Consider the following 22,576-nt stretch of genomic DNA (forward strand, 5'->3'; position numbering starts at 1 on the left):
GACACTGAGAACCACAAAACATTTCTGAGGGAAATAAAAAAGGCCTAAAATAAATGGAGATATGCACCATATACCATGCTTATGGATCAGAAGACTCAAGATTGTTAAAATGTCAGTTTTCACCAAACTAATGTATAAATTTAGCACAATTCCAGCAGGTTGTTATTTTTGTAAGAATTGACAGGCTGATTCTAAAATTCATATGTAAGTGCAAAAGATCTAGCCAAAACAACTAAAAAAACTAACAAAGCTGGAGGACTTACACTACCTAATTTCAAGACTTATAAACCTATAGAAATCAAGACAAGACAGTGTGGTATTGGTATAAAGATAGACCAATACATCAAGGAAATAAATAGAGCTCAGAAATAGACCCACAGATATAAAATCAACTGATTTTTGACAAAGTGCAAAGGCAATTCAATGGATGAGGAAAATTATGTCAACCAATAATGCTAGAACAATTGGATATCCTTATGCAAAAAATATAAACTTTGACCCATACCTTGCACTGTGTATAAAAATTAACTCAAAATGACTATGACATAAATATAAAACTTAAGGGGCACCTGGGTGGATCAGTGGGTTAACCCTCTGCCTTTGGCTCAGGTCATGATCTAAGGGTCCTGGGATCGATCCCCACATTGGGCTCTCTGCTCAGCAAGGAGCCTATTTCCCTCTCCCCCGCACCCCACCCCCCGCCTGCCATTCTGCCTACTTGTGATCTCTGTTTGTCAAATAAATAAATAAAATCTTTTTTTTAAATGTAAAACTTAAAATTATAAAACTTCTAGAAGAAAACATTATACAGGGGTACCTGGGTGGCTCAGTTGGTTAAGCATCTGCCTTCGGCTCAGGTCATGATCCCAGGATCCTGGGATCTAGCCCTGCATAGGGCTCCCTGCTCAGCAGGGTGCCTGCTTCTCCCTCTCCCTCTGCTGCTCCTCCTGTGTGTGCTTGCTTGCTCTCTCAAATAAATAAATAAAATCTTAAAAAAAAATAGTAGAAAACCTTTGGATATCATGTAGGGAAAGATTTCTTAGGTGATACCAAAAGCATGATCCATAAGAGAAAAAAATTAATAAATTGGACTTCATCAAGATTAAGAACTTCTGATCTTTGAAGGATACTGTTAAGAAAATGAAAAGACAAGGCACAGACTAGGAAAATATATTTTCAAATTACATATCTGATAAAGAACTTATATCCAGAATATACAAAGACCTCTTAAAATTTAATAATAAGAAAACAACCCAATTTAAGACATGGAGAAAAAATTTGAACAGCTACTTCACCAAAGAAGATGTCTGGGCAAATAAGCACATAAAAAGATGCTCAACATCTTTTTAATGAGTCATTAGGAAAATGCAAATTAAAACCACAACAAGATACTACTACATACCTATTAGAATGCCTAAAATTAGAAGACTGACCATACCAATTGTTGGTGAGGATATGGAGCATCTGGAATTCTCATATGTTGACAGTGGAATGTAAAATTATACAACTCCTTTAGAAAACAGTTTGGCAATTTCTTAAAAAGTCAAGCATATACCTACTGCATGAGCCAGCAAGGGAAGAACATAGGGAAGAACAACGAAGAGCATGAGAAAAGTTTTGAGAATGAAGGATTTGTTCATTACCTTGATTGTGGTGATGGTTGACAGTTGTACAGATCGTCTCAAACTCATCAAATTGTGTGCTTTAAATATCTGTGGTTTATCTTGTGTAACTATATGTTTACTAGTTGTTAGAAATGCTCAGACTTCTAGACTCAGAAATTTTGCCCTGAGGAAATAAGCAGTGCAAAGCTTTATCTAAAGCATGTTTATCAGCATAACGCTTACAATAGTGAAAAGCTGTAATTAGCTGTTCCCCCAATGGAGGATTAGTTAGATAGATAATGGATTCCTATGCAGTCTCTGAAAATTGTGTCATAGAAAAAGAATGTTAATGACCTGGGAAAATACTCAGAATATATTTTTAAGTGGAAAAAAGATTACAGAAGAGAATACATTCAATTACTATGGAAAACAGTATGGTAATCCCTTGAAAAATTAAAAATAGAACTGCCATGTGATCCAGTCATTCTACTTCTGGGTATATATCCAAAAAACTTGAAAGTAGGGTCTGTAAGAGATATTTTCACATCCGTGTTCATAGCAGGGCTATTCATAATAGCCAAGAGGTGGATACCACCCAAGTTTCCACTGATGGATGAATGGATAAACAAAATGTGGTATATATATACAATGAAATATTATTTAGGCTTAAAAAGGAAGGAAGTCCTGTCACATGCCATAATTTGCAAGAACCTTGAGAACATGATGCCAAGTGAAATAAACTAGTTACAAAAAGACAAATAGTCTATGATTCCACTTCTATGAGGTATCTAAAGTAGTCAAATTCATAGAAACAGAAAGTCGAATGGTGGTGACTGGGGGCTGGAGGGAAGAGGAAATGAGGAGTTTTCAGTAGTATAGAGTTTCAGTTTCACAAAATGAAAAAATCCAGGAGATCACAACAATGTGATCATAAGTAACACCACTGGGCTATAAAATGGCTATAAAAATGGTTAAGATATAAATTTTACATCACGTCTATTTTACCATAATTTAAAAATGTATAGGGTTTTTGTACTTCTGAAAAAAAAAGTCTCTAAAGACATGAAAACATGGAAAGATAAACCCCCAAACAGTAATGATCTCTGGGTTTTGGAATGATAAATGCTCTTAGTTTCCTTCTTTATGTGCTTTTGCATTTTTCAGATTTTACACAATAAACATGCTCTTATTTTATAATCAGAAAAAATTTGAAGGAAGAAAAAAAGTTATTGCCTTTAATCTTTAAAACCAGTGGAAGTCCTGAAAGAGCCTGGCCCAGAGGACACATTATAACGTCTTATTTTTCTCCCTTTTCTGTTTTCATACAACTGCTTTCGTGTTCTTGATCTGTCCTCAGGACAGTCATCTCACATCCATTTACAAGCTGTGATCTTCTTTTGGTTTTCTTTCTTTAGACTCAACAATTGCAATCACGGTCACCTTTTCATCTGAATCCCATTATTATTTTCAGGCTAAAGTTTTGCAGAGAGTGCCATTAGTTACCTGGATTTTTGTTGGATTAAATAATTCATGAAATAAGTATTTTGATAACAACACTCAACAACTCTCTTTGCTATATGGAAATTTTAATTGTAATTCTTGTGGAAGGGTTTTTTTTCCTTCTTATTCTTGGTAATTTGATGTTCACAAGGTTTGCTCTCTCTCTCTCTCTCTCTCTTTTTTTTTAAGAGAGGGAGAGAGACTGTGCTGGTGGGTGTGAGCAGGGTAGGGAAGGACAGAGGGAGAGGGAGAGAGAATCTTACGCAGATTCCATGCCCAGCCGGGAGTCCAACATGGGCCTCCATCTCATGACCCTGAGATTGTGACCTGAGCGGAAATCAAGAGTCGGACACTTAACTGACTGAGCCGCCCAGGTGCCCCTCACAAGGTTTGCCATACGATTGTATTCAGTGGTGGTTCTATATGCATACCAAGTGCAGTGTGTTACTCTGATACTTTAAGTCCCAGAGAAGTTAAAGACCTGAGAGACACATGATAAAGAGATTAGAGGAAATACTTTGGCAAAGAGCCCCCTTCATTCTCACACACACCTCTCCTTTCTCTGTGGCCACTTACCCAAGTCACTGCTGCCACTTGGAGATGTTGGCTTATATGACACGGCAGGTGGAGATGTCTAGTAGGTACTTGTAGTAAGACTGCCAGCCGCCTATACATGATCTGTTTTTCAGCAACAGAACTCTCATTTTTAGCCAGGCCCATTGCTACCAGGTAAAGACAAAATTTTCCAGTCTCTGTGCAATTAAGTGTGATCCTAAGACCAAGGGCTGGTTGCTGATATGTTACCTGAAGGATGCGAGGGAGTTGCAGGAAGTCTCCTTTAGAATGAAAAAAAGTTCAATTTGGCTCTCCCTGTCCTCTCTCTTGTAGTCTGGGATAGGGATGTGTTGGCTGGCACCTCAGGGCCCATCTCGGACCATGAGGCCAAGAACTACACATGGGAGGGAAACTCAGAGCTGGGAGGAGCAGAATCCCTGATGAGTCCTGGACATGCCATGCCAGCCTTGGATGGCCTCCCAGTGGGCTTTTTTCCCATGAATGTATTGAGGCCCCTATTTGTTAGGTCTCTGCTAGTGAGAGTTGAAACTAATTCCTGACTAACACTGAATTTGTTCCTAGATATAGAATCTGCAATAACAGAACCCAAATGTGACATTTCCTTAGTGGAAGAGAGGGAGCGTCAGCATTAAGGATTCAATTACTGCAGGCTGGGATTTAAAATATAGCCATGCGTATTTTTCGATATGCCTCCTATCAAGAGATGGGATCTTGGTCCCCTCCACTAGAATCCAGGCTGGCTTGTGAGTGCGTCTGCCAATAGTGTGCTGTGGAAGTGATGGTCTTTGCCTTCCGACACTGGATCATAATACACCATGCACCTGTCGCTGAGTAACACTCGCTCTTGGATCCCTGAGCTGCCATTTAAGAAAGCCGAGGATCTTGAAACCACCACACTGGGGAGGCCACGTGAAGGTGCTCTGACAGTCAATCAAACTGAGCTTGTTCTTCAGCCGTCCCAGCCTCTCTCACCCAGGCCCTGCTCATCTCAGAGGTAGATCCTTCCACTCCAGCTCTTCCAGACCCCAGCCCTCTGAACCCTCCCCAGGCACTTCAAGTCATTTCAGCGGAGGCCTCCCAGCATGAATAAGAGTTGTCCCTGCGGTGCCCTTTTTAAATTCCTGAATCTACAGATTCCATAGAATCTGTAGGCATAATCAAATGGTGGTTCTTTTATGCCATTATATTTTGGGTTTTGTTTTGTTTTTGTTTGCTTAGCAATAGAGAATTGGGACAACTGGTAATTCTCATTATCTTGTTAAGGTAAAAATTTAGTTTTCTGTCACAGAAAAGATGTTCAGAGGTAGGCAGACCAGGGCTACTTTGGTGTGTTCACTGTCAGCAGGAGTTCAGATCCCTTTAACCTCCCTGCTGTCTGGAATGTGGATACAATGGGTGGAGCTCTAGCAGCCATATTGGACCAGAAGGCAAACTTGAGGATGGCAGAAGCAAGAGCTGAGAGGAGCCTGGGTATCTGCTAAGAAATAGAGAAATCAATTTCTTCTATCTTCTCTAAAACACTCTTAAGAATCAGAAGATCAAAAGTTTCTTGATCTTTTTGATTATGTAATGAAAAATAATGCTAACTGGTATAGAATTTGAATCCATGAATCAAGAACTTAGGAAACTGGCTTGGCTAGAGCTAAAGGTTTGAGAATTTTCAAGATGGAAGTGGTAGTTGAAGTACTGGGTATAGAAGAGATTACCTAAGGAGAGTACGGAGTGGGAAGAGAGGAGAGCTGAGGAGAGAACCTCAGGGAATACCAGCTGTTAATGGAGGGCAGGGGCGGTGAGACAACAGGAAGGGCTGGAAAGTGGGAAGGAAACCAGGATGGATGGTGTCCAGCAAACCTGGCCCCTTCCCTCTAGGCGGAAGCCTAGTTGGCAGCTCCTAATGCGTTCCCCATGTGTATACAGCTAATATGGAACTTTCCCTTTGTCTTGCAAGGCTCTGTTTTGATGAAGCCCTTCTACGTGGGACCAAAAGGAAGTTCCTTGAAGTGTGGGGTCAATTGTTAATCATTTTTATTGTCCCAGTGCCTACCACAGTGACTGGCATGTAGTGAGAAGGCAAGAAATATTTGCAGGCGGAACAGAGTTGAACTGCTGTTGGCAAGGAAGTCGTGGGAAGGGATGGTTTCAGGAAGCAGGAGTGGTCTGCAGTGCCAAATACTGAGAACAATCAAGTAAGATAAGGCCTGTAAAGGGCTGGTGCCATTTGGCTCAGTGTATCTGGCAATTAGGACGCTGGTGACCTTGGGGAGAAGTGTTTTCACAGGGACGTGGGGACAGAAAACAGTGGTGTGTGAGAAGCCCAGGCAGGGGTGAGGGCAGAAGTTGGCTGGTTTTGTAGCACTGGATAATGAACGAAGATGAGTCAATAGCATTAACCCACAGGGCCATTTTATTCTGTGATCAAATCATACAATGGTTTTACAAGCCTCATTGTACACACTTTGATGAATCCAAGGCAGGGCTGTCTTCACCATCCAGCAAACAGGTCTTACGGCGAGGCTCACTCTAATTTAAGGAGAGCCTGTTTGTTGCAGAGGGAGAGAAAAGAGGGAGAGAAAAGATGTCAGGGTCGAGGCTGTTGGCTGCTCCGGCGGAGGGCATGGGCGGTGTCTCAGGTCCGCATTATCTGGGTGGGGACCAGTTTTGCAGGTCCAGGAGCCCTGTTTACCAGTGGCTTAGGGGCACTCATGGATTCCTGCTTTCCAAGCTTATAGGAGAGTGTGGCATAAATCTACACCATTCAGATTTAATATGTGTAGTCTCGTGGGAATGGAGCAGAGATGGGGTGCAGAGGGGAGGTGGGAATCTCCTTAAAATGCAGATTCTGATTCAGCAGACCTGGGGTGGGGCCTGAACTTTTGCATTTCTGATGAGTCCCCCACCACACATTGAATAGCAAGGATGGATTTTGGAAGCTGATTTTTCTGAACTTTTGTTACCTATCACCACTCATCTCCTAGAGGCCAGGAAAGAGGGCCAAGTCTTCCAGGTTTGCTGGGCCTTGTGGGGACCACATGCCTTTCTGGTCACACCTCCCATTGGCCTGGGCTTCTCTCTGACTCAGGTGACCTATTTCTTTAGTCACGTTCCTAGCCTGATGGGAGGCCTGGACACTTTGCTGGGCTTCTGTGTCCCAGGGTTTTCCCAGTGATTTGTCTGCCGGTGCTCTGCGAGGATGGATGGGCTTCTTCCTCAGGGTTAACCTACTCCCTGAAGGGTTTCCTCGTTTGTTCTCTCTGTGCTTCGGGTATACTGGCCACAGCATTTACATGATAGATAAGAGGAATCCCATTTAGAAATAAATAATCCCACCTGAAAATGGGAGAGGAAGGTGAGAAGGGAACCGAGAAGTGCTCCTGGAGCAGGCTGGTCGGCGAGCGCTGGCCTGAGGCCTGACTCCATTTACCTGCTCAGACGTCCCTGAGCTGCACCCCCCGATCCTTGTTTGGTGAGCCTGAGCTACAAACTCGGGCTTTGCCTGGCATTTTCCTGGGTGCTCAGATGAGGCTGCCTGGTTGAGATCCCAGGGATCACCGGTCCTGGGGCTCAGAGCGGCTAGAGAGGGGCTGCTGAGACCCGTCACCCACCTGGTCTGGCTTTGTTGTTGAAGGGACCAGTGCTCAGTCTAGATCCTCTGGCTTCACACTATCTATGAACACCCTGATTCTAAACAATGAAAACCACAAAATATAATAGCCTATAAAAATCATGATTGCCTTTAATTTAAAAAGGCATTTTTCCAGAGATCCCGCTGTACTCCTCAGGTCCTCCCCTTATTTATTCCTGGAGGCCTTCTATGCCAGGAGGCCGGGAGGAGTCGAGTCAAGGGGGCTTTGAGCTCCAGCTCGCAGGCTGAGGTCTCTGGGGGAACCAGTCTCTTCCATGGGCCACGATTTTATTCTCCACACTTTGGGCATGTATGGGACCCAGTGGCTCTGGGACCCCCTTCCCTGCAGGGACAGGTTTAAAAAAAATTCCTGCGGGTCTAAAATCCCACCACTTGCCTACATTGTGTTCCTTTGTCTCCCTCTCTCTTTCTCCCTCAACTTGTTTAAATTTTTATTTTTTTGATAGAAAGCCCAGGTCAGCCTGCCTACACCCCTCGCCAGATAGCAGAGCCGGCAGCGCAGGCCAGTCAGCCCCCATGGGCTTGGCGCCTCTGACCCTAGAAGCAGACATAGGATCGGTGAGGCTCCCTGGGACTTAGGAGGGACATTGGCTCTTCAGGCGTTTCTTCTTCTCCACCACCAGTCTCAAGGCCTGAAGGAGCTTGTCTTTGTTATTCAGGATGTTGTACTCAGAGAGCTTCACCAGCTTGTCAAAGGCGGCCTCTGTGTATGTGAGTTCCTTGGTAGCGTATGGGGTTTTGGGGCCATAAATGTCCACGTGGCCCTGCTCCAGCTCCTCGGGGCTTCGCTCCACACCTGGAGGCAGCAGAAGGACTTGCTATACACGGAGGGTTGTAACGATTTGCATCTGTCCCAGCCTACGTGGGGACTCACACTTGTGCGAAAACCATGCACACGCAGGCGCACATGTACACGAGCACCCGCGCACACACACGCACACACGTGCACACCTCCACGCTCCCCAGGGGAGAGATGCAGCTTGCCCATCTTAGGGCCACCCTAGCAGGACACAGCGCGGGGTACCTAGTGGGATGTGGATAAATGCTGAATGACTGAAAGAGCAGAGGATGACATTGCTGGCTCACGCAGGGGAGGGGCTTTGCTTTCTTCCCAAAGCCAAGGTTGGTTCAGACTAGAGCAGAGCTGGGCTTCCCTGCTAGTACAGTCAGAAGATGGGGCCAGGCTAAACACAGGGGCTCTCAACCCAAGGCCAGCAGGCGGGTGGTGAGAACCAAGCTCGGAGGAGGCTTACCTGGGGCCTTGTACTTCTGGAAGGTGTCATTGATGAGTGGGAAGAAAAGCACGATGGGGGCATCAGGCTCCTGGGAATTCTCCATCAAGTAGCACTCCTTGAGGTTTTCCTCGTCCTCTTGCAGCTCGTATTTGGGGAAGGGGATGTTCTGCACGGAGCAGTACTCACAGGTTTGCTTCATGGGCTGAATGAGGGGTGGAGTGGGTAAGCAACACAGAGTTCTTAGTTCCAGCTTCCTGATTTCCCCCAGCCAACAACTCAGGTCTCACACAGCTTTGCCTCTTTGTGCTATTTTCGGAACAAAGGGCCTGAGGCGGTAGGTTGGTGTGTGTCCAACTGTAAGCTCCTTCTGAAGGTGGACAGAAGCCCTTTCAAGGATGCTTCACCCAAAACACAGACCTGGGGAGATGTGGGAGACAGCCCAAGGGTGACTGGAGCTACGCCACGTCTGGCCAGGCTCCTGTGAGATGGGTATGGCCTTTGGAAAGGACAAAGGGCCACAAGGCTGGAAAGGACTCTGAAAGGGCATCTTTATAAAATATGATGTAACAGAAAGAGCAGTAGACTGAGAACATCAGAATCCCCTTACTTCTGCCCCCACCCTGTGTTCCAAGCACGCTAGCTGTACGATCTCAAGCAAGCCACTTCCCCTCTCTGTGCCTCAGTTTCCTGACTGTGCCATTTACCTCAAAGAGCTGGGGTAAAGATCAAGTGAGAGCATGGGTAGGAAAGCACAGCGTTACTCATTTATACACTTGAGTCCTTATCATTGGTGTCATGCTGGTGCTCTGTCTATAAGCCCCTTTCCTGGGCTTCAGGCTAGGACTATAGTAAAAGAGACCAAAAAACAGTTTCTTCCCCTTAGAAGGCCAGAACTTTTCAAAGGTAAATAGAGAAAAATAAATAAAACCTCTGATCCTGGCTTTTCATATAATCTCATGGAGGGCCCTATTTCCTGCGGAAAAGGGCAATGTGATTATTTTAAAAATAGGACATTATAAACTCTTGGAGTGGTACAAAACTTTAGAATGGACTGGACTCCATTAAAGTTATTTTTAAAAACTCCTTTTTTTTTGCAGCTGATGAATGACCAAATACAGCAAATGCTCAGACCATAAAACTGCTGAAATAAAACTAGAATTTGCTCTATGGGTCCCCTTGAAGCCCACCTTGCATGTGAGGGCTAGCTGGCTGCCCAACGCCCCCCACTCCCCCACCCCCGCCCCAAGAGGTTTGGATGGCTAACCTCACACCAGGTAGAATAGCTTGAGTCTCTCAGATGCTAAGTCTTGGGGCCTGTGGGGGAATGTCTGTTCTCCCATTTCCCAGTTTCGTGGGGGCTCGGTCCTGGGAGCCCCCACGACCGAGTGGCATGCCAGTGGGCAGGAGCCTTTCTTTGTCACACTTGCCTTTGTCTGGGACCCAGCACAGTAATTGAGATGGATGATGAGGTCGACTTTTCTCTCAGGCCTCAGGAGGGGCGGGTAGCTGGAGTTGACAAAGAAGGCGGTGTCCAACAGGCACAGGTGGTTCACAGACTCTGTCAGCTGGTTCGGGAAGCCATCCAGCACCGTGTCTGAAAGCCAGGATTTCCAGTTACCGTAGTGCCTTGGTGCCCTGATCTCAGCGGATGGACACAGGTGGTCCGTGTGGACGGAACACCCTGACTGGAGCTCCTTCATCTGGGCCTGGGCCCTGGGCCCAACCCCTTCCAGCCAGGACCCCCCTGATGAGTCCCAGTGCCACTTGGGGTGGGGGCTGATGCAGAAGAGCATTATCCTGGGGGCTGTAGCAAGTCTTTGCTACAACACAGATAAAAGCCCTTCTGACTCAGCCACAGAGTTTTGGGGTTGCAGGGGTGTAAGAATATCTTATAAATCAGTGCACATGCTGGGCCCAGAGCCAGCTGCCCTTTCTGCCCCAGACTGGGAGAATGAGCATCATTAGGCCAGGCCAAAGCAGCCACTGGCAGGCTGTAGCCAAGGAAAATTCCAAAGACAGGGGCAAGTCAATCTTCAAGCCTTAGCAGGAAGGGGAGGGGGCACTGAGTTGAAGCTGCGTGACCACGATTTAAGACCTGGCCCCGCCACTTACCATGTTGGGGGTCCTTGAGCTGGGTCATCCCTGCCACACCCTCAGGGGGCACCACTCCCATTAAAAGGGGCCCTCAGAACACAACGAGAGCAAGTCAAGGCCCACATTTCCCCAAGTTCTACCTGCTGAGATTGTTGTACAGATCCAAGTAATTACATACCAACAGTACAGCACCTATGTTCAGAACCTCGCCAAACATGGAGGACACCCTGGAGAGAGTCTGCCTCCCCCACAACCCCCGACCCCCAGCGAACATTCGCCAGCCTTTCTCCACGGCAGCCTCAGCATGCCCTTCCCCTTTATCCAGGCCGAGGCGGGCAGCCAGGGAGGGTTACCTTTCCACATGGAGAACTGGTTGTTCTGGAGGTAGTCGGTGTGCAGCTGCAACCCCAGCAGGAAGTTGTGGAACTGAGACACGAAAGCCCGGTGGGTGAGGATGCTGCGGAAAGTGTTGGACAGCCACGACCCCGGGATCACCACCGCGGTGTCCAGGACATTCGCATCGCATTTGGGGATTTCAGGCAGGAGCGGCTCATCTTCTGCAGGGGAGAGGGAGGACGGAAGGCAGGTCACAAGAGCTGGGGTCCCCAGACTGTCCAGGCGAAGCCTGCATGGTTACCTGACACCCAGGGGTCAGCCACTGGAAGTGAGGCTCACACCTTCCTTGCTGAGATGATAAGGCCCTGGCATTGGGGCCAGGAGGACCCAGGTGAGAGATCAGGGACAGGGTGGTGGAGAAGAGGGGTGATGACAGGTAAGTTGGGAGGGGGTCCCAGAGAAGACAGGGAATCTACAAGAGCCACTTGTCACTGTGCTCATGGATCCCTACCCCGTTAGCTCTCCGGGGCACTGTGCCCCTCTGCTGGGCCCTCCCCTCCCCTCACCCCCCAGTCAGGCCAGGGCTGGCCCCTGAAGCTTGTGATGGAGCCTCCCTCACCCTCCCCTCCAGGCAAGGACAACCTCATCCTAGCTGCTTTCTCATCTCGGAACCACAGACATGACGTTGAAACCGGTGGCCAGGTGGACTGGGCCTCGGTTTGTTATCCACCCCCCGCCCCTACATCCCCCAACCAAAGAGGGGAAGCCAGTGGGGTCACCCACCGATGTCGTGAACTCTCTCCCTCGTCCACCTGTGGAAGAACTCCTCCGAGCTTTGGGACAGATTCCAGGCATCGAGCAAGTTTAGGGAGAAGATACTGCTCCACAAGCCTAGGAAGCAGGACCAGCCGTGAGCGGCTCTGCCCCAGAGCCCCAGCCACCCAAACACAGCCTGCTTCTCCCTTGACCTTGATGTTCCCTCCCAGTCAGGCTGCTCAGGGGGTGAGACAGACTTTGGTCCCCCCCCCCCACCCTGGCAAATGCAGGAGGGTCCCCTTCTCAAGGGATAACCCAAACCAGCACCCGCACCCAGGACAAGATCCTGGATCCGCTTCCCCCGCCCCCCCCCCCGCCCCCGCCGGGCCAGGAGTCACCTAGCATGTAGCACATCTGCGACTCTGGGAGCCTCTTCATCAGCCGCCCCATGAAGAACTCAGAGCCAAAGAGCTCAGTGGGGATGAAGGCCCCGTACTTCTGCAGGCCCACCTCGTAGGGGGAGAACTCGCACCACTCTGCATGGGGAGCAGAAGGGCGGCTTGTCAGTCTCAGGCCTTGACAGCCTCGCCCTCCCTCCTCAGGGTTCCTACAGATCAGGGGCATGGAGGGCGGGGGCGGGTAGGGACAGGGAGGCAGCAGTTCCCCCCACAGGGCACAAGGGGGCTACTGCTGGCCAGTCAGACTGCTTTGCCACCTGCATGGCTTGTTTGCTCCACCAAACTGGATAAACCAGATCATAACTGACCTAGAAGCAGGAAGAGCAGGTTTCCAGAGTCCCTCAGTCTGGGAACCTTGAGAAATATTTAGAACCCCCTCCCTTTTTAAACTTTATTACCCCCTCCCATCAAACCTCTGCTCCTAGAAAAGCCACAAGCCCCCACCAGCCTGATCCATCCACACAGAAGGGGTAGCCAAGTCCAGGTGGAGGGGGGCAAATGTACGTGGTGGGTTGTGCGTGTGCTGGGGCACTGGGTACCTTTGCCTGCTGAGAAGGGACCCCCTTATAAACTAGCCACCAGTGTTACCTCTGAAATCCTGGTTGCTTACATCATCCTTGACATTGATGGTGAGGTAGATGGGCAGGGGGTTCTGGCCCTGGCACAAAGCAGCACGCTGATCTGACAGTTTGGATTCATTTCTCTGTGGGGACATGAAATGGTGAAGGAGCACAGGCAGCCTGGAGGCAGTGCAGAGTAAGGGGGATGGTCTGGACCTCCAGCAGGCCATTTCCTGGCTCCTGAGCCCATCCGGCTGCTGTGCAGATCCCAGCTGACGCTAGTCAAACCTGCTCTTAAAATGTACCCAGAGAATGTTCGCTCGTCCCTGGGCTATTCACCATCCCAGACACATGGACGGGAGTGGGCGTGAACCTACAGTTTAGGGCTGTCCCTCAGAGTCCCAAGATTCTCCTGGTGTCTCAAGGACCAGAGAAGGAAAAAGTAGGGGTGGAAAAGGACACCACTGTCCCTCTCCATCCCCATCATCTTCCACCCAACATACCCCGGAGCAGGTGCATTTTTCTTCTCTGCTTTGCATGTTGGGCTCCCTCATAAAATTTGTTTGGGAGGAAGGATAAAAGCTGCTTTAAAAAAAAAATCTTAACAGGGGTGCCTGGGTGGCTTAGTCAGTTAAGTGGTTGCTTTTGGCTTGGGTCATGATCCCAGGGTCCTGGGATTGAACCCTGCGTTGGGCTCCCCACTTGGTGGAAAGCCTGCTTCTCTTTCTTGTGTTCCCTCTCTTGCTGTGTCTCTCTGTCAAATAAATAAATAAAATCTTTAAAAAAAAAACTAAACAAAAGGCTTGGAAATGGTGTACCAGCTGGCAGCCAAGGTCAGCTGGCAGCCAAGGTCCCTCTGAGTCCCCAGAGCATGGTGCTGCCAAATCAGAGGTGAGTCAGCAGTAGCCGGTCATGGGTGCCCTCTTGTGCCCTGTGGGGGAACTGCGGCCTCCCTGTCCCTGCAGAACAGCCAAGGCCACCGGCCACCTACTGAAATGAATCAACCATTGTAAACAGGCCAGTTGAGGGGTTAGAGGGCTACGTTCTGACCTTAGGCTCTATGCAGCTGCCTGCTGGGTCACCATCCATGGTTATTCAGGTGTGTGAAGGCCCCTGACCTTGTGTGGGATGCTAAACACACACGTGGGGCAAACAACTCTTGGGTCTCCCTTGAAAGGCAAGCAGGGTGCCTTTCACAATGGCCCAGAGATCTGGGCACTGCAAAGCTGAGTCCTGGAAGTAGAGAAAACTGTAGACTCAGGGAAGAATGCAGTCTACACTCACAGTCAAAGGAGTCCAAGGGGAAGAGGATCCTGCCTTGGCCAGAGTGGAACAGTAGAGACCTCCAAATTTCAATCCTACACTTGCCCTCCTGGGAACCTTGGCTCCTCCTCCTACTGAGCCCCAGGCAACACTTAGACATCTGTTGTCAATAGCCTGGGTGCTTTCCTCCTCATCACATGGGGCACTAAGTATTGTTTGAAATATTAACTACCCCTTATTGATGTAGTTCGCATTTAAGGAATAGCACAGAGCAGGACCCGGATTTAAACCCCAACCTGCCTAAACCCAAAGGCCAGCGCCCTCAGTCTCCACCTGTCCTGCTTCATCATAAGCACAGATTAGATGGCGGTTATCAAGAGGGGAAGGTTGGGTGGGACCCATCAAAAGCTGTGAGTGCCTCAGTTCCGAACCTCCATTGCCTGGCATGGTTTCTGACATGTGGGAGGTACTTAATTTTTTTGAAAGAAAAAAAAAATGAAGGAATGAATGCACTTCGAAGATGAAGTTCAGGTCAGCTATCATTTCAGAGATGACCTTCATCTCTCTACAGTCCACCTAGAAAATAATTTGTTATCCTTCCGTCTCCTGGCAAGTTGTGTTTGGAATTCAGAGCTCCTCAGAACTTCTTGGGAGTGGGGCCGAGAACTGCAGGTCTGGAGAGAAACTAGGTGGGAAGCTCTGCTTTGGGGACAAGCGACAGCCACAGCTGGTCCCTCCCCAGGGCCTGTGCAGCTAGAAGGGTCTGGGTGTTCACTGAGACACTGAGGGTGTTCCCCTCAATGTCACTGCTCCACCACCTCGCACAGAGTGCCCCAGCATCTGAGAGCCCCCAACACAGACTGTTTCTCTTCTTGGGCACACAATGCTCGGATTGTTGGATCTCAGAGCAGAGAGGAACCTCCTGGGCCCAACCTCTGTAAGGTGGCCATGAGAAGGGGCCCTACAGATCTTCAACTACAAGGAGTATAATCAACTAAGGGCCTCCCAGTTTGCGCTGAGTTTGTGCTGGGGTCACAAGTCTTGGGCTGCTCCTAGCACATGTCTGAGAGTAGGAGGGATCCTGAGGAATGCCCATTCATGCCCATGGAGGGCACCAAACTCCTCCGACAGACAGCTTGTCTAGAGGCCTATCCAATGGCCTTACTGAACCTTCTAGACCTGGATGCTTCCGCCCAGCCCTTCTTCCCTCTCTCCTCCACTTGGGGTCAGACTTGTATCACAGTCTGATGTCTGTCCAGCCTCCTCCAGCTCCCTCCCCATGTTCTCTTGTGGTAACTTGGCATGGCCCAGAGGACAGGCCACCAATCTGCAGGACTGTTCCTAAGCCATCCCTACCCCAAGGGTCTCAGTCATACACTAAAGGGATGTGGCAAGCCAATTCCACAATCTTCCTCCATCATGTGCTTGGGAATCTCATGCTTCCTATGACCCACAGTTGAATCTGCAGGTCTAAGCTAACTTCCTTCTGCTGAGAAGTAAGTCCAGAACCCCCTGATGAAGAAAGAGAGCTGGTCATCAGCCAGGGCAGGCTGGACCTCGGAAGAAGCTAAGCACCTACCTCATCCCCCAGACAGGCCTCGATCAGCAGGCCCCAGAAATCTGTAAAGGTGACCTTGTATCCTTCCTGACTACGCAGCCGAAGCTCTTCCTGGAATTTGGCCAACTGGTCTGGGAACAGGGCAGGCATCTTGTCCTTGACCACATGCCTCCGTGCCTCCAATACGGCAGGCTCCAGGTTTTTGGAGGACCAGTCAGGGTCACGGTATAAGGTAGCCATGGTCCTGGAGAGAGACACACACATGGGGATAGAACTGAGCCAGTCCTGGTCCAATCAACACTGGGCCCTGGCCAGAGAGAAGGTGGGCAGATCACGGGAGACCCTAACTCACCAGGAGAGGAGCCTGGAAGGAAGAGGTGGACATTTTTAATCATAGTCACAATGGCCACCATGAGCCAGGTATTAGCATGTTGCTAGAGAGTGAGGATGCTGGGGGCACCTGGGTGGCTCAGTCGCTTAAGCATCTGCCGTCAGCTTGGGTCGCGATCCTAGGGTCCTGGGATGGAGCCTGCATCGGGCTCCCTGCTTAGTGGGGATTCCCCTTCTCCCCCCGTCCCTCCCTCTGCTCGTGTTCTCTCTCTTTCAAATAAAGGAAAAAAATCTTAAAAAAAAAAAAAAGAGCAAGAATTCTGGACCCAGATCTTCTGGGTTCAAAACCACACCCTGTCACTCACTAGCTGTGTAATCCTGGGCAAGTTATCTAACTGCTCGACCATCAGTTTCCACATTTGTGGAATGGAGAGAATTAGCACTGCACCTACCTCAAAGAGTTATTGTGAAGGTTGCATGAGTTAATTTAATTTAAAGTGGTTCGAACAGTGGCCAGGACAAAGTGTGTGCTGGGTCATGGAGTGGTGAGGCCAACATTGGAACCCAGGTTTGGCTGATTCCAAATCCTGGACTCTTTCCACTTTGCTGCATTCATTCCCATAATTACAATGCTGGCTAAAGATTTATTTCCCCTGCTTCTTCTAAACTTATACATGGGCAGTGGGAAGGAGTAAAACAAAAACAGTGACCCCTGTAGCCCTGGGTCTCTTCTTGGCCTGGACCTAGCTTTTCTGCTGACGTCAGGACAGCACCTTGGAACCCTGTGCCCTGGGTGACCTTGTCTGCAGTGTCACTGTGTCTGAACAGTGGCCTCTTCCTTCACAGGGCTAGTTTCTGGTCCAGGAAGGTAGGGATTGGTCAAGACATTTCATGGACAAAAAGCACCCTGCTCTCTGTAAGGTTCACTCTTACTTTTACATGTTTAAAGGCTTTCAAAACCATCACAAATGATTGATTTTAAAAGGATACTTCCCAGTGCTTTCCCCGGCCAGGAGATGCTTCCCTCTCCCCCTACAGCACCCCCCCCCCAAGTTCCTCCCAGTCTCCTGCTTGTCAGGCAGGGCCAGAAGGATGCAGATGCCCCTCAACCCTGATGGAAGCAGCTTTTATCTCCTTACTGTACTACCCATGGGCCATGCCAACGAACTCCAGCTGTCCTGTTCCATCTGGGCTGAAGCCTCGGAGTTCCTGACACTAGCAGCCCTTGGCCTTCCTGGGGCAAATTCACGTCTACGGCTCAAATGTAAGTTCCTAGGGCTCCTCCAGGGTGAGGGGCCAGCTTGGGACCTCATGGGCTCAGAGGCCCACCAGTCCCTGACAGAAGATGCAGCCATCTTGTTCAAGGGTCCCCTGCCAGGACTGTGTTATGACCTCGTGTGGGCCCCTTCCACCATAAAAATATGAAACATGTTTTATGATTGTTGTATAAAAATAAATATAATAATGTTATATTTGTTCTTGGGCAAGAAGTTCTCTTTTTTTTTCTCTTTTTTTTTTCCCTGATCTTAAAAGAAGGTAAAACATTTTTCTGGGCTTCTACAAGCACTGTGGGTCCTAGGCATATGGCTACTGGCCTCATGTTTCGGGGGACTCGCTCTCCTTGCTTACCAGCAGAGAGTGAAGAAGTCACCAGTGCAGAGGGAGGGGCAAGGATGGGGGTGGTGGGCTGGGGTCAGGGCAGCTAGAGCAGCTGGGCCAGCTCCACACAGCCTAGGAGAACTGGCATGGTCGGAGAAGGCAGCTGTTTCTTCCCGACAGGATGGGTCAGTGGCAGGAGTGGGTCACAACTCCCAACCACCATGTTCCTAGATCCCTGCTGCAGCCCCAAGGCACCCAGGACTGAGAGAGTCTTGCTCAATGACCCCATGGGGTCAATACTAGTTATACCCATTTTACAGATTCAGAAACTGAGACTCCGAGAAGTGAAGCCGCTGCCCAACATCACACAGCTGTAAGGGGTACAGCCGACCAGTTTTGTGAGTCATACTACCTTGGGGCAGGGAAAGCTTCACCAGAGACCCTGGGCAGTGGCAGCCAGCTCCTTACCAGGTGGCCCCGGACAGGCCAGTGATGTAGCTGGCACAGTTCAGGATGTTCAGCTTCTGCAGCCCCAGCAGGTGGCCATACATGGCGGTCATGGATCTTGTTCCACCCCCAGTGGCCATGATGGCAATCAGCGGTACCTGGGAGCATACAGAGGCAGACTGTTGGGGCTGTGCAGGGTGGGAGAAGACACGGACTGACCCACAGAAGCTTAGAAAGAATGGTGGAGGCGGGAGGACTGGCTACAGACAGCAGAGCACAAGGCACTAAGTGACCTGAAAACGGCCTTTCACAGAGTAATGGGCCACCTGGGAGGGCTAGAATTAGATCTTCCCTCCAAACCCAGTAGTTGGTGAGCATAAATGGTGCTGGGGTCTCACACAGCTTGGTCAATCAGCACGTGGTGGCTGGAAGATTTCTTTGCACAGTTAGTCTAGCCCTCAGTTAATAGGTGATGACACTGGGATCCAGCGGGCTGAGGGACTTGCTCGAGGACCCAGCTAGTGGGCGATTCCCTAATGGCTCCTCCTGTGCAAGGATGTGCTATCGGGCGCCTGGCCCAGACCTGGCCTGTGAGAGGAGCTCAGTATACACTGTATGTACAACAGCCAGAATCACTGAATTCTTGACGTGGGAAGGAGCAGGGTTGTCACCTCTGGATTCGCAAAGGTTGAAGATGGCCTTGGGGTTTTCCTCTAAAGAGGGGAGGCTGGGGAGGAGGATCCTTGCCAAGATGTACTCTCTTTATTTGAGCAGGGATGGTAAGATCCTACTGTCCACTAAAGCCCCATTGCAGCCGTCCTCGGGCACAAGGTCTCCATCCTCTTGCACTTGGAGGGTGACCTGCTGCCTGGTGTGGGCAGGGCGGGGTGTGGACCTCAGTCCATACCTGGGAGGAGACAAAGGGCTCTAACAAAGGCACACTCTGCCCTGTGGGAAGAAGCCTGCCCTGCAGGGGAAGGGGCTTCTCTATAGTGTGCCACTGACCGTTGCTTTTTCTGGAGGGGTTTTGTATGTGCACCTATTTGGGGGGAAGAGAGAATTGAGGAACAAAGAGCCCAGGGCCTTTTGAGTGGAGGTAGTAGGGCTTCAGCTGTTTTCCCAGCTTGGGGGGAGGAGGCCATTGTGTCTTGTGTAAGTAAGACCTCATTAGTCCCTTTGGGATCTGTTCGTGCCTGGGGAGGAGCAGCGATGGGAAGGGACACTCCTTCCTTTCTCTCTCAGCTTTGCCCTCCCCGCCCCTCCCCCTGCAAACACACAACTGAATCACATTCAGCACAGCCCTCCGCTGGGGACCCAGGAAAGGCAGTGGTGAAGCCACCCTGGAGCAGAGAAGGGCTTGGGGGTGGGTGGCAGGGTGTGGTGTGGACAGGACAAGCTCAGCTTAGAGGGCGATGAAGCCCCTGCTGTCAAGCCCCTGCTTACCCACCTCGTCTGCAGACAGATCCTCCTCCAGCTGCAAAACCTGTTGCAGCGCCTCAGCCACCACGACCCTCCGCTTCTCCAGGAACTCCTGCTCCTCGGGGCACAGGCAGAAGCCCAGCCGCACATCCAGCATCTGAGGGCTATGGGGACAGAGGATCCTGGGAAGTGGGCTTGCAGACTTCACCACCACAAAGACATGGCTTTAGGGTCAGTGGGTCATAGGCTTGAAGCTGGGTTATGCCATATACCTTTCCTGTGACTTAGAGTCTCTGCTCTCTCATCTGTAAAATAGGGCTAATCGTGCTTACCTCCCAGCACTGTCTTCTGCACTTAAGGAGACTGACAAACGGAAAACCACTAAACTCTTATCTGACACACTTTAGGCAGGTCCTCTGCAAAACTGGGGGCTCATCCAACCCTCTGCATCCTCAGCCTGATCTGGAAAGCCCAGGAAGGCTTCCCCCAGGTATCTTCCATGACCTGAGGCTACACATGGGTAACAGGGAGCCCTGGGATTCTTTTGGCCAATCCCTCCGGACCAGGCTCTACAGTAAGGGCGGCTCGGCAGTAAGGGCTTTCCTGTGGAGTTCATGTTCTTTGGTAAGTTCTCCCTGCTCCTGGAGTGAAGAGTCCTTCTGTGTGTTTGTGCAACTGATGAAAACCCTCGTATTCCTGATGTCACCCTCTCATCCCTATAGGTCCACAAGGCAGGTGGGGCAGGAGTTGTCCAACACTTGCCTTCTTTTGACCACCTCCCTTCCCTCGACACGTCCAGGCTCCTGGCCTGGCAGCCGAGAGCCTAGCTGCTCTGTGCGCCCTTGCTGTTTGCTACTTCTTAGAAGGGGCCGTAGGCTTTCAGATCCCAGAAGCAGTCCGGGTTCTGAGGCTTTGTGCAGCCCTTGCCTTCACCAGAACCTTCCTCCCTCTGCCTACTTCCATCCCTGGTGTCCTTCCAGGCTCAGTTCCCCCGGGACTCTGGGTGACTGGGCATTAACAATTTCGGAACTGAGCCTTCCTCAGTTGCCCAAGTCACCAACCAGATCACATGTCCTCAAAAGCAGAGCCTAGGAGCCCCGCCATCGCGTTTCCTCTGTGTTGTGTGCAGGCCTACAGACACAACTGTGAGGAAATACCTCTTCCCTTGGCCTCAATGAAAATCAAATAATAAAACAACAGTAATAACACTGGTTGATAGTTGCTGAGTGTCCCTCTTGTCAGATCACTGATTTTTGGCAAGGGTGCCAAGACAATTCAGAGGGGAAAGAATAGTCTTTTCCACGAATGGTGTTGGGACAACTGGAGATTCACACGCAAAAGAATGAAGCTGTATCCCTATTTCACGTTGTATATACAAATTAACTCAGAATCTGTCATAGACCTAAATGTGAGAGCTAACGCCATCAGAACTCTTAGAAGAAAGCAGGGGATCCTCATGACCTTGGATGAGGCAATAATTTCTGAAATATAATGCCAAAAGCACAGGTGACAAAAGAAAAATACGCATGTGCTAGACATCACCAAAGTTCAAAATGCATTTGCGTCCAAGGACATTGTCAAGAATGTATAAATACAACCTCCAGAATAGGAGAAAATATTTGCAGATCATATCTCCAACAAGGGACTTGTATACAGAATATAAAAAGAACTCTTACAACTTAACAAGAGGCAAGTAACCCACTTTAAAAATGGACAAAGGATCTGAATAGACATTTCTCCCAAAAGATATAAACATGGCCAATAAGCCCGTGAAAAGATGCTCAGCATCGTTAGCCATCAGGGCAATGCAAGTCAAAACCACATTTCCCTCCCTCGGTTCTAGTAAATCAGAGGGACAGAAAGAAGGAGGGTGCTTTACCAGGGTGTAGACTTCATGTGTAATTCACAGTCCTCGCCCTGGGAAGAGAAAGAGGAACAACTTTTCAGGGATGACGATTTAGAGCCAAGAGGTACCAAGCAAAGGAGGGGCATCTCACCACATGGTACCCCCTGATCTGACTCAGCACACACATGGGTACACACATATGCACACGCACACACGCTACCCTCATTCCTTCTATGACCCTCAGCCTAGCCTCTACACACTCTCTTTGGCCCCACAGCACAGCCCGCAGTCTCCCACCCCAGCAGGCTCCTCTGCCCCAGCCTGAGAGACCCCCCCTCCCATGTCACCACCCCCCAAGCCCTTCCCATTATCCTCCCACAGCAGCTTTGGGCTGCGCTGCTCAGGGTCCCCTTACCACGGGCAGGGTCACCGTCTGGCCATCAGAGAGGCAGTCAAGGGGCTGGCGGACAGGGCTGTTCTTGCTGTGTGCACAGCAGCAGCAAAACTGGAAGGATGGGCAGGATCGGTGAGGGGGTGAGGGGCTCCTCTGGCAGGTCCGGCTGCCCCAGTACCCCTGCTCCCCACCCCCACCATCGTTGTTGTGTACCCCATGGCTCCACTGGCTCGTGGGCACGTCCACATGCATGCAGGGCTGGAAATACTCAGGGTAGTGGAAGCAGGCCGGGTTTGGGCAGCAGGGCTCCTGGCGGCATGGGACACGTTGGGTGTGCTCGAAGGACTCCTTCACTGTCACCAGGAGGTCCTTCACTGGAAGAGAGGACAGGAGGCCTGAACCCCTAGAAGCCTCTCATTCCTCCACCCCATCTTGCACCAAGAGAAAGCCAAGCTGGAAGAACCTGGAGTAGGGATTCAGAAGCATCTAGGGCACAGGTTAAAATGCCTCCAAGTCTCATTCTGTAAGGCTGGGCAGGGCCCAGGAATCTGTATTTAGTGTGGCTGTGTATGATGAGGACAAAGAAGGTCCCCAGCAGGCCTCAAGATGCTGAGTCCCCTGGACTGGTCCTCCCAGACTCTGCTTCTCCAGGAGGTGCCCTGCATCGAAGACAGGCCCTCTCCATACCACCAGTTTGGGGGTGTGGCTTCTTTCTCCTTCCCTCTCCCATGTCCGGGCAGCTACGCTGCTGTCCTCTCTTGGGACAGGGCTGGAAGCCTTGCATGACTGAGATGGGATGGAGTGGTGAGTGGAAGCAACTTGTAACTGTGGATCTCTTAGGTCCCTGATGGCCATGAAATGCTAGGACCCTCTGTGAGGAAGGGGCACAGCTAGAAGGGAGCGTGGGGGTTGTCAGTGCCCACCTGCCCCCGGGGCGGACCACTGCAGCAAACCAGGC

The 22,576-nt window shown here is 49.9% G+C and overlaps 1 protein-coding gene across 1 annotated transcript in view; it reads right to left on the reverse strand.

The window, feature by feature from the left end:
- Positions 1-6,058: 6,058 nt before the first annotated feature.
- The window catches only part of PLA2G4E (phospholipase A2 group IVE), a 29,897-nt gene continuing 13,379 nt past the window's right edge, over positions 6,059-22,576 (reverse strand). The window contains exons 7-19 of the mRNA XM_080809144.1: positions 21,832-21,992; positions 21,640-21,729; positions 21,258-21,295; positions 19,407-19,542; positions 17,981-18,117; positions 15,605-15,827; positions 12,791-12,905; positions 12,143-12,280; positions 11,772-11,879; positions 11,006-11,209; positions 9,986-10,152; positions 8,577-8,760; positions 6,059-8,119 (exon numbers count right to left, since the gene is read on the reverse strand). Of these exons, the coding sequence (XP_080665270.1) occupies positions 7,899-8,119; positions 8,577-8,760; positions 9,986-10,152; positions 11,006-11,209; positions 11,772-11,879; positions 12,143-12,280; positions 12,791-12,905; positions 15,605-15,827; positions 17,981-18,117; positions 19,407-19,542; positions 21,258-21,295; positions 21,640-21,729; positions 21,832-21,992 (1,922 nt within the window). The 3' untranslated portion in view covers positions 6,059-7,898. The remainder of the gene's footprint in view (positions 8,120-8,576; positions 8,761-9,985; positions 10,153-11,005; positions 11,210-11,771; positions 11,880-12,142; positions 12,281-12,790; positions 12,906-15,604; positions 15,828-17,980; positions 18,118-19,406; positions 19,543-21,257; positions 21,296-21,639; positions 21,730-21,831; positions 21,993-22,576) is intronic.

Source organism: Martes martes (assembly GCF_963455335.1).
Source record: "Martes martes genome assembly, chromosome: 7".
Taxonomy (NCBI): Eukaryota; Metazoa; Chordata; class Mammalia; order Carnivora; family Mustelidae; genus Martes; species Martes martes.